This window comes from Rissa tridactyla, chromosome 5, assembly GCF_028500815.1.
Source record: "Rissa tridactyla isolate bRisTri1 chromosome 5, bRisTri1.patW.cur.20221130, whole genome shotgun sequence".
In the NCBI taxonomy this organism is placed as follows: domain Eukaryota; kingdom Metazoa; phylum Chordata; class Aves; order Charadriiformes; family Laridae; genus Rissa; species Rissa tridactyla.
Window position 1 is genome coordinate 28313591 of NC_071470.1, and position 12358 is coordinate 28325948.

The following is a 12358-nucleotide window of genomic DNA, read 5'->3' on the forward strand; positions in this document are numbered from 1 at the left end:
TGCAATATGATTAATTCCAAAATCTGCTAGTTAATGTTGCAATATGAGTTTCTATATCCAAGAGATCCTTACAAACCTAAGAGCTGCGTCATTAAGTGTCACTGCTCTTGAAGCTTTGCTCAAAATTTAAATGTCTATAAATATAAACATGCTCAAGAAACAGCTGTTCTTGTCAGAGGATGTTATTTACCATGTAACTTGTTCAAGCAATTCCTTTCTGAAATAAATAGCTGAAGCTACATCTGCAGTTAGGTGGTATGATAAGCAGAAGTGTTTCATGCTATTGCATAAATATATTTGCTAGGATATTATCATATAGTTTGGTTTTATAGAAGGAAGAAAGAAGGTAGTGTGTTTTATTATCCGTAAAACAGTAATACAGGCAACTGCTTGATAATTTCTGTAATCCTGAATAGGAGAATTTCTACAGGGTATTTCACTTAATTTGCGTGATGCATAAGCTGTATTAGTTTTATTCCATTCACTAATTAATTTGCTTTGCCCTTCAATGGCTAAACTGCTGTGAGTCAGGGTTTTCACTGCTGAAGTCTCCTATGTCAGGCCCTTTGTCAATAACGTCATCTGAATTTCTGAATGTCAGTGGTACCAGGTTATTGCACTTAATTTTTGTGTTTCTGAAATGAGGATAACAGTGTTGTCTGAGTATCGTCATAGGAGGAAAAGAATTCAAGGAAACATAGAATTCAAGAAAACTTTTAACACTGAGCTTTACCTGATCCTGATAAATGTCCAAAGACCATCAGCAACTAATTCATTGACCTGGCCAAATGTGTTGCAATTCCTTCTTGCTTCCAGTTCTGGAAACTGATCTTTCCCTGAAGAAGATCGACTTACAGCTATGTTCTTTAGTGCTAGGAGCAAATCTTTTGACCTTTTGTTCAGAGAGGATTTATTCTAGTTGAGTTACAGGGGGTGGGAGGACAGACAGTAGAGTATATTTAAGTAACTGAAGGAATTCTGTTCCCGTCTTATTTTAGGTGGGGAAACACTTCTTAAGATTAGCAGAAGAGCAGGATGAAGAACTTAACAATTGTAGTGCGGTTGACTGGTTCATCCTTGCTGCTAAGCAAGGTCGAAGAGAAGCTGTCAAACTGCTGCGTAGATGCCTGGCAGACAGAAGAGGTATGGGTTCTCTGAGACATTTTACTTGCACTTCCCACTTTATCTGAAATAACGCTACATTTGTTTTAACACTGAAAAGAGGGGTTAAAATACAATGGGAATGTTCATGGCAAGATTACATGAGTAGTTCGTGACAGCTTCAGCCTGTTCAAATAGGTAATTTAAAAAGCATTAATTACTGATACTACTCATAAAAGCATTTATATTCATTACTTACTTCAATTTCTTCATGGAATTCATGATTGTTCTTCTCTTCCCCACCTTTCATTGAAGTTTCTTTTCTTTGACCATGAAGGTCATACATAACCACACACCGCCTACATATCTGATGTTGTTTCATTCTTTGCCCCTCTGCAACCTTTCTCTTAATTGGTCTTTTTCACTTCCTTCATGCTACTTCCCACGCTCGGAATGGTGTCCTCACATCTGCCAACTATCTGAACTCTTATTTAAAGAAAAAAAGAAACTAAAAATACCCTTTCACTAAATTCTTGCTGACTTTTACATGTCACATGCGCATCCATACCACCTTTTGCCTGAACTGCTGTGCTTCAAAAGTTGAAGCAAGACATAAAGTGTCTTGTGCAGTCTTTGGAGCACAGTTTAAAGTTAAGCAATGTGATTAGATTGTGATAAGCAAAGGGGACAGAAGGGCATTTGAGTAATTTACTCTAGATGTGAATGAAACTTGAGAAGTTTCAGACTAAACTGAGAAAAATAAGTTGTGGGCAAATGTGTTGTTTCTGCATGGGTGTGGGATAATAGTATATAATGTTTTTTTTTTTTTCTTTTCTTGAGGCATCACTTCTGAGAACGAGCAAGAAGTGAAAAAATTATCATCTGAGACTGATTTGGAGAGAGCTGTGAGGAAAGCTGCCTTAGTCATGTATTGGAAATTAAACCCAAAAAAGAAGAAGCAATTAGCAGTTTCTGAACTGCTGGAAAACGTTGGGCAAGTTGACAATGAAGGTTTGTTTATGAACTGATTTACGGTATTGGTGAAATATATACTTACAAGCAGAATACAGCTAGAAAGTTAAAGATTCTATAAACAATCAGACATGAGATAAAAGTAAATGTGTGACGTACTTAAGAAAAAGTAACAATGTTAACAACTCTAAGTCTCTTTTAATACTGTGTTCTCTGGACCAATAAAATTAGTTCAAAAAGGCCCGCCAACTCTTGCTTTAAGTTGTAATTCAGTTAAGCACTCATACAAGCGACCAAGTATTAAAAATATCTTCATTTGACACTTGCTGTCCTTTGAAAATAAATCTTTTATGGCTTTGACTTTTTTCCTTAACAGCATCCTGATGATATCTTACTAGATATTTCAATTTACAAACCTAGTCTTCAAGATGCCTGGCTCACTCCACCATTATGTCAGTATGTGTTAGCTATGTCAATGCCTTTTCTAATAAAGTAATAGGAATACAGAAAGCTATATAGCCACCTCTTACCTGTTTATAGGTATATTTGTCTCTTCCTGACTTTGAAGAGGTACCATTCTCCAGATATCGCAGCTTAAAAAACATTCCAGTTATTGTTTGATCACTTTAATTGACTGCTTTGACTTTCCATAAACTTCTGTTATTGAACCAGATGGTGAGAAGCAACCTGGCCCCGTCCCAAAGTCGGTGCAGAAGCAGAGAAGAATGCTGGAGCGATTAGTGAGCAGTGAATGTGAGTGCATGCTGCTGTTTTCAATCTTTGCCTGTGGTTTTGGTTTCTATTTTGTTTTGCTAAGCAATTTTGTGCTGCCAGAGGTAAGACTTTATAACAAGTTTGGATTGCTATAAACTAATAGTGTCATTTTATTATATGTGCAAGATAAATAACTGATCTGCATGTGAACTCACCGAAGACATCACCATTACAATCAAATTGTCAGTGATTAGTATACTAAAAGGAGTTTGCGTGTCATTTGTTGTATTTATATTCTTGTCCTTTCAGCACTTACCAGTCTATTCAGCAAAAAAAATTTTGCACTTTCAATAATCTTTCTTTTAGTTCTGAACTGTAGTAAGCTTTCTGATTACAATAAAGGGAACTAATTATGAAACCATTTAATGCAGACAGATCCTTCATTCTATTTGCCTTGCTTCTGTTTGCCATTGCCTTATAATTAATGTTTGTCTTTTCATATTTGTTCAAGCATTGATATAGGAAAGATGCACCAAGATATTTCTTTCATAACTTAGGGGCAGCTTAGTTCATATAGTGGGGAGAATTAAACCGCTCAACACACACAGGATCAGACTTGTAGACCTAAATCTGTGAGTTTTCTAAGATATGGTGGGGTCTTGGAATTGAAATAAAATTCTGCCTAGCCTCGCATACCTAAGAAATGCTGATATGCTGCTGGGCCTTCAGGAGGAAAGTCAAATTGTTAAATTAAGAAAATGAACTACAAGCAGCATGTGTGGTTTTTCAAGAATGTTATCTAACATAAGGTTCAATTAATCATTGTGGGGGGGAAAAAAATCTCACTTTCTTGAAATGCAGCAGGTCTTATGAAATAGTTCATGTGCAATTTAGATCAGTTCTTGAAGAGCACTTTAAAATGTCACAAAGCATGTTACTTACTAATACATCTGTAGTTGAGAATACGTGTAACTAAATCGTTTTATGTGGATTAATGAGCCAAATCTGGGGGGTTGCAGGTTTAAGCTCCTTGAAAGATTAGATTTACATTTCATTAGGTCAGTTTGGCCTTTACCTTCAAGGATTGTGTTTGTTACACAGGTGACTTCTGAAAATAACATTCCTAAGAAGAGTGGAGCATTTCAGTTTCACATTAACTTTCACAGAAGTAAAAGAGGAGGGATGCGTGCCTGTGTGTACGAGTTAGGGAGTAGGTGATGGGAGAAATAGTATTTAGGAGACTAAGCTTCTGGTCCTATCAAAACTTTGGTGAGAGTAGGTCAGCTGTTCTTACAACTCTTTGCCACTTCTGGAAAGCTAGAAATAGTCGTTCAAGGGTAAGACTGTTGTGTTTCATGGTCTGCTAATTGTATCGTAACAAAGTTGTATCGGGGTTCATTGGAGCTACGTTCCATTGGTGCTTAAGGGATGACACTAGTGTTCTTTCCATCCCTTAGCTGAACTGGCACGTGCCGATAGAGCGTGAGTGCAAAGCAAGTCATTTTGTTCTCAATTCTTCAGTAATTCAAAGGGTGTCAGAAAAGGAACTGGCAATTTTTAATTTTTTTTTTTTTTGGAAGGCTTAAATGGCAGATAAAATAACAGGAGAGTAAATGAACCTACATGTAAGCGTAGGCAGAAATTGATGTGCATATTTTTCTTTTTCTACGGTGGATGGGGGAGGCAGGGGAATTTGTCATAACCAAATCGAAGAAAAAAAATCTATGAATAATAAAGTACAATCTACAACATACGTGTTTTATATCAATTTAAGAGACACTTGGGTGACAAAATACTAATAACATTTAAAAACGAAAAGTTTTCATCAAACACTTAAAGTAGGAGTTAAGCTGTTCGCCCTTCTCTAGAGAGCTTTTATCTCTTCATAGCTGAACAAGACAGCTGTTACTCCCCAGCATTTACTTCTCTGATCTTCTGAGTTTCTCCATTTATCTTGCCAGCGGGAGATTCTTCCTTCAGTTTTATACATTGCCAATACTTGGAAGATAATTTGCAGATATCTGATCTGGGCTATCCTTAGTGGAGGTATAAACAGAAGATTAGAGCTGATATTGTCGATGGACAGTTGTTGCATGCCTGAGAGTGTACATGTCATTACATTTGATAGGCCATCTATACATAGTAAGTTGATAACTCCTTCCCTCTCTGGATGTGCCACCATCCTGTAAAAGTGCCATTAAGGAATTTTTGTGAGGTTCTAACTATGTCTGCTCATTCCACACCAAAAAGATTGTCTTACCACTCTATATATTATCACAATAAGACAAGAAATATAGATGACACATTTGGTATTAGGCTTGATCTGAACTGCACCAAGACAGCTAAGGAGGCTCACCGATTTCTTTCTGTTGCCTTACAGTCTGTGAATGATAAGAATAGTTAGCAAAAATAAATCCTTTATTGTTTCTTGGGAGGCATGTCAGATGGTATTTTGTGGGACATATGGGTTCATGTAATGAGGGGGGAAAAAATAAAAACACAAGTTCAAGCAAAAGGCAACATCCATGTTGTGAGATTAAAGCAAAAACTATTTTTCTATTGAATTCTTTTAGCATCCCCGTAGCAGCTATCTTGACACAAATACTTTATTTTGTTCTGTATCTACAGTATTTTCAATGCTGATTTTTTTATATGTAAACTTCTGTAAATGTAGCATTTTTTTTAAATTAAAAAATAGTAGGCTCAAACCCACTGATCCTCTGATTTAGAATTTATTGAAGCTGTTCAGTTTTCTTTCTCTTTAAAATCTTGAATTAGTATTAAGCAGTCCAGCTTTCATATCTTTGTATCAGCTGACTAGCTAAACTTACTGTGTAGGAGGTGTTACAGATTTTTGTCATTCAGAACTCTTTCTATCTACAGCAATATCGCTTTAGTGTATAGCAAAAGGTTGCCATTAATTATCCTCCTTTACAAACGACATCAAGCTTGTCTACCATAGAAACTAACTAATCCATGCTAATGTAAGGCTGTGAAAAGAGACTGAAGCAGCATATAAATCATCTTCTGTCTTACAGCATCCCTAGAGTTTTCGGAAGTAACCTCTTGCCTCCCTTCTACTCAGAGGGGGGGATAAGGATCTTCCAGGGCAGAGTGATAAATTTTGTCTCTGTGTACAACTGCACAAAGTATATTTTGTTGCTGGCTATCTGGTTTAGACCACAGTTGATACAGTTTGTATAGCCACATAGCGCATTAAATTAATACACTGTAAGTAATCTGTATTTAGTCTTGTAGATATGAATAACTGGGCATTTCCCATAATTATGTGTGTAACTTCTGAACTCAGAAAAAGGACTGTTAAATGCGAAATCAAAAGCCAGTTTTCCAGTTAATAAAGTACAGATAATTCATTGCTATTCCTGTACAATCCTTTATTTTCAATGTGGCTTCTAGTTAAAGATTTCTCTCTAGAAGTAACGAAAGATATAACTTCTGATTTAAAACTGTGTGACCTAATCCAGTAGTCTTTTTTTTTTTTTCCTTGGAATACTTGCAGATACACTACTCTCTCTCACTCTGTGCTCCTGCGTACTGATAATATAAACTTACCTGCTGGTCTGGCAAGATTTAGAGTAGTCATATACTGCTGGAACAAGCAGCTTGTTTTCAGCACAGATTTCAGAACAAGTTGCAAGGTAAGCCTGTGTTGTCAGTAGTTCAGTTTTTGAGGCCCAGAGTAGATCATCTTTAATACTAGGAAAGAAAATTCCAACTCATAATCTGTACAGTGTTGTAGTGATACTGTTTACCCAAAGTCTTCATTTTATCTTTTAGCTAAAAAATTTATTGCTTTGGATGACTTTGTTGAAATTACCAAGAAGTATGCAAAGGGAATCATCCCATCTAACCTGATTATGCAGGAAGAGGAAGACGACGAATTGGCAGGGAAGACTCCTGAAGAGTTACCCCTGCGACTGAAGGTAAAAAGACAATACTGAACAGGTTATGTTGAAAAGCTCTTAAGTCACGCATTTCAGACAAGACGGAGGTGACTTGCATTTGACTCTCAAAGCTGAGGTTTAGTCTATATAGGTCACTACAAGAATTCTTGATATCATTTCTTTTTGGACTTCACCTATAAGTTTACAGTTTCATGTATATGAGGCATATATTTAAGAAAAAGGGATAACAATTTTCCCTCACAGAGGGCAATCTACCTTCATTACATTTCAGTGAGAATTTAAATGTCCCTATCATAACTGCTGTATTTTTTTTATTATAGATGTTATATGCTTCATATCTTTCGTACTTAAACAGGAGCAAGCAGGTGGGAAAAATTATCCATAGCCTCAAGGTGTGAAAAGGTTCTGTTATGAAGGAATTCAAGAATAGTGGAATTTGCTGTTAGTGATTTTTCTGTATAGATACTTTTCTAGGTAGTGAAAGGAGAAGGGAAAATTAAGGTGCGTCCATTCAATACTGGTGTAAATTTCAAGCAAGATAGTTGAAAGTTTCAGGCAAGGGCGTTTCTAGCTGCTGATGTGAGAGTTTTGTTTTTGTTATAATAGTTGTAATTTTGTTGTCCCCAGTGTCATATGGAGGGGTGGGGAAAAAAAGCGGGGGGGGCAGGTTGAGTGGGGTATCTCTTTCCAGTCTTTGGATAACTAATATTCTGAAGGAGATGCATTCATGAAAAACACAGACATCTTTGCTGAAGCATTCTTAGCCTTTTCCTTGAACTAATTACTATAAAAGCATAAGTTCTGGGAAAAACATAAAAACTATCTTTTTATGGGGGAAGGAAGATTGTTTGCAGCATCTGATGTGCGGATGCAACATGTGTTTGAAAAATCCTGGACCTTTTCATTGGTCTTGTGTAAAGTGTGTTGTTGGCCATAAGGAGAGGATTTGATTCAGCAGTTCCAGTGTTGTCTGGTGACTGTGTTGGAAAATGGCGCATGGGATAGGCAGAATTTTTAAATCCTGTACGGTTACTGTTGTGGGGTTAAAAGAATCCATAAACATGTAGTAATTATAGTTAAAGATATTTCTGCTGCTTCCAAACCAGATTTTGACAGCTGCATCCCTAGGTGTTTGGGAGGAATTGTTTTAATGATAAACTATAGCTGTAAAGACTTCCTGTTAGTGCATATGAATTATATACACCACTTCCTGTAGTGTATATGCATATCAGAAGGTATAGCATAGTCCTTGCAAAACAGTGACAGTTAAGTGCTTTAAAGCTGCAGTACTCACAGCTCAAGTAATGACTTAAGACAGTACAGGACTGCAGCTGTGTAGTTTATCTTCAGTATGAAGTTAGCGGAGCAGAGTATTTGACTAGGAAGCCATTTAATTGTATGTGTCAAAGGTAATGAAATACATCTTTCCTGAAATCAAAATCGCCTCTGAGCTTCATCTGACTGAATTAATCAAAATAGAGCTAATAATCTCAGACAAAGTAATCTCATTTTATTGGCAACATTTGTCTGAAATATAAATCTCTTCATGTCAGCTGAGGTTAGACAACTGACTGCTGCTGCTTCAGCTAAGAATATCTGATGTAAAGATATGAAAATGCTCATAAATAAAATTCTTCTTTCTCTCTTTCCAGGTTGTAAAATATCCGCTTCATGCCATTATGGAAATTAAAGAATACCTTATAGATATTGCATCAAAGGCAGGAATGCATTGGCTGTCCACCATTGTTCCAACTCACCATATCAATGCTCTCATCTTTTTCTTCATCATCAGTAATCTGACAATTGATTTTTTTGCCTTCATTATTCCATTAGTCATATTCTATTTGTCCTTCATTTCTATGGTGATTTGCACACTGAAAGTCTTTCAGGACAGTAAGGCTTGGGAAAACTTCCGCGCTTTGACTGACTTACTGCTTCGGTTTGAACCCAACCTAGATGTTGAGCAAGCTGAGGTGAACTTTGGATGGAATCACTTAGAGCCATACATTTATTTTTTACTCTCGGTATTCTTTGTCATTTTTTCCTTCCCTATAGCAAGCAAAGATTGTATACCATGCTCAGAGTTAGCTACCGTCTCGGTTTTCTTCACAGTGACAAGTTACATGAGTTTAAGCACATGTGCAGAACCTTACACACGAAGAGCATTAATGACTGAGATAGCAGCAGGTTGCTTATCTCTATTGCAGGTATTGCCTGGGAATTTTGGCTACTTGAAATTCTTAGGTAAAACCTTCTTTACTGTTCCTGTAGGCCATTTCTTTGTGATAAATGTAAGCATCCCATGCCTGCTGTTTCTGTACTTGTTCTATCTTTTCTTTAGAATGGCACAACTACGGAACTTCAAAGGCACCTACTGCTACCTGGTCCCGTATCTGGTCTGCTTCATGTGGTGCGAACTCTCTGTGGTCATTTTGCGGGAGTCCTCTGGCATTGGGCTTGTGCGTGCATCAATCGGTTATTTTCTGTTTCTCTTTGCGCTCCCAGTGCTAGGTGTAGGCATTGCACTGATGTGTCTTATCCATTTCATTAAGTGGTTTGTGTCTCTGGAGCTTGTGAAAATTGTAGTGACTCTGGTTTTGTGTGCTGTTCCTTTGCTCTTGCGATGGTGGACGAAGGTTAACTTCTCTGTGGTTGAAATGGTTAAATCCCTCACTCGAAGCTCGATTGTGAAACTCATTCTGGTGTGGATTACAGCCGTAGTGTTGTTCTGTTGGTTCTATGTGTATCGATCAGAGGGAATGAAAGTTTACAACTCCACCTTGACATGGAATCAGTATGCTTTCCTCTGCGGACCCCGGTCTTGGAAGGAGACTAACATGGCACGTACTCAGATTTTATGTAGTCACCTGGAAGGACACCGAGTGACATGGACTGGGCGGTTCAAGTATGTGCGTGTTACGGAAATCGACAATAGTGCAGAATCTGCAATAAATATGCTTCCACTTTTTATTGGCGATTGGATGAGATGCTTGTATGGTGAAACCTACCCTCTTTGTGACCCCAAAAATGTTACGCTGGAGGAGGAAGAATTGTGTCGTCTCAAGTATTTGACAAAGCATAACTGCCACATGAAAATGTTTGATCGGTACAAATTTGAAATAACTGTGGGCATGCCTTTCAGTAGCAAAAATGGAACCAAGTCTATAGAGGAGGATGATATAACCAAAGATATTGTGCTGAAGGCAAGCAATGAGTTTAAAAAAGTGTTGTTGAACTTGAGGCAAGGAAGCATAATTGAATTCAGCACAATTCTGGAGGGTCGTCTTGGCAGTAAATGGCCTGTCTTTGAACTGAAAGCAATCACTTGCTTGAATTGCATGTCTAAACTCTTACCTGCAGGAAGGCATGTGAAAATAGAGCATGACTGGAGGAGCACAGTGCATAAAGCCATTAAATTTGCTTTTGATTTTTTCTTCTTCCCATTCCTGTCAGCTGCATAATGAGTTCTTGTATTGGTTCAGTGGTATCTTCAGTGTACGCTGCATTTACACTACCAAAGGTTTGGCTGCTTAAAAGGAGGGGGGGAAAAAAAACAAACCACCACCTTGCTGTAGCAATGCTCAAAATGTATGCTGATGTAGAGCATTGGCTGAGTTTTATAAGTGTACACACCGTATCCTGACTTTAAACCCTGTATGACTGAAGTAATATATACTAGTCTAGTATTGTAAATGAATGCAGGAGGTTGCTGCTGACTAATTGCATGGAGACTGTTTTGTCCAAAATGGATATATATTTGCCTGTGGTACGACACTTAGATGCATTCACTTGCTCGATGTTAAAAGCACTTTACTCTTTAAATATTCACAACGTGCCCATTTGTATTTTCACAGGTATGACTTAGAATAGGTAGCTGACAACAGCTTATGTTGCATATGTTGCTTGTATTTATTTGGTGTTTTCTAGAAAAAAAAAAAGTGATCTTATAGTCAGTACCTCGTGGTGATATCTGCCTACAGAACTTACTGTTTCACTATTTGTCCAGAAGATAGTGACTTTAATGGTTTGGTTTCGTTTTGGTTTTTTTTTTTTTTTGGAAGGGCACACCAGTTCACACCCCAGCAAGGTTGTAAAAAGTCCTCAAGCTTCCATTTTGCATTAAATATTCTGTACAAAATATTCTGTTTGTTCTGATTGGTTATGATAGCTACATATATGACACTACAATATAATCCATGCTGGAGTGTGAAGGACAAGCACCAGAGAGTAAGGCTGGTATTGAGATGGTAATGGACAAGCCAAAGCAACTGAAAATAGTACCTAAAAATCTACAGTGGAAACTGAAATAGTATGTTTGTATAATGGTTTGTATTGTGCAAATAAACTTGATACAAACTTGAATTAAACGGGTACAACATTTGTTCATTATGCTTTGGTATTGTGAGCAGTCGTTTATGTTGCACTGATAACAACTTTAACTGAAAAATACCATTTGGAATGTTTAAAATTTTTAGGTCTGAGATACTTGCAGTTGTACTTCACATTATTTCAAGCTAGCAGTAAAATTGGAGTACACCAGGTGAAGCTTTTGTAGCTGTGAAATCTAGATGTGCTCCTTACACCTGCTTTCATTGGTACTTACTACCTTTTTTGACCATTGGATGACAGTGTTTCGCAGATCCATCACGCTGTTTCCCTGGCTGCTCTTCCACTGATGGTGCATTATTAGGTCCTACTTGCCTTTGCGTATGTCGTCACTGGGGGGTTGGGGCAGGGTGGACCATTATCAGTGGAAACTCCTGATAGAGAAGGGGAAGGTTTGGGGAAAATGAGGCACCTGGCTGCACTCTGACTATGAGCACCCTCCTGATCATCACCCTGGGCTGCAGCTGGGAGGAAGCCGAAAGCACCTACAGGGGTGTTGCCTGGTTCCCAGCCAAGCCTGACGCTGCAGGGCAGAAGCCACTGCCATCCAAAGCCACGTAGTCGTGTTTGAGCCCATCAGAAAATCTATAAAGTAGAATTGTGTCTTCCAGGTGCTTCTATTTTGAAAACTGTCAGCCATCTCTCTGTTTCCACCTGGGGAAAAGAAATGCTGTAAGGTAGCAGGTAAATGCAAATTTTGACGTAGTTTCACTTTCCTGCTCCCATTTTGGCTGAAAATGAGCCAAATTTAGCCCTTTCTCCTCCTTTCATTAGAATGTCCATAGGCTCCTTTGAAATATCTAAATATTCTTCCTGGCTCTGAAACTTGAGCACAAAAGATGCGGATTATTTTTTTTCCTTATATACACATAATTGTGAAACTTCTATTCACATGTTTGTCAGGAGAAAAAAGGCAACGGTCTTGATATTCAGAACTAGTGTTAAAAATTCTTCTGTTTTTAGCTTTTACTCTTTGTAAGGATGTCAATTTACTGACTTGCTGTGGTGCATTTTGAAGAAGTTATTACATACCCTGAAAAGGACAAATTGACTGAAGTCAGATGTGGGAAGTCTTGCAAGAAGAGGGAGAGTATTTTCTTGATTTCTTTAGAAAGAGTTGCTTTTTAAGACGAGAAAAAGTGTTACTCTAGGTACCTTAGTTCCCGGCTATAACATATTATTGATATTATTGTTATGAGGCTTAACTCCAACAACTCTGAGACTTCTCGTTCAGCCTTTTCTGAGCAAATTATATGGGG

The 12358-nt window shown here is 37.7% G+C and overlaps 1 protein-coding gene across 2 annotated transcripts in view; it reads left to right on the forward strand.

Annotated features, from left to right (window-relative positions):
* Nucleotides 1-11093, forward strand: part of WFS1 (wolframin ER transmembrane glycoprotein) — a 34488-nt gene extending 23395 nt beyond the window's left edge. For both annotated transcript variants that reach the window (XM_054203414.1, XM_054203415.1), the window contains exons 4-8: nt 999-1143; nt 1942-2112; nt 2746-2826; nt 6586-6731; nt 8366-11093. In XM_054203414.1, coding sequence (XP_054059389.1) covers nt 999-1143; nt 1942-2112; nt 2746-2826; nt 6586-6731; nt 8366-10174 — 2352 coding nt within the window. In that variant the 3' untranslated portion in view covers nt 10175-11093. The remainder of the gene's footprint in view (nt 1-998; nt 1144-1941; nt 2113-2745; nt 2827-6585; nt 6732-8365) is intronic.
* The last annotated feature ends 1265 nt before the right edge of the window (nt 11094-12358 follow it).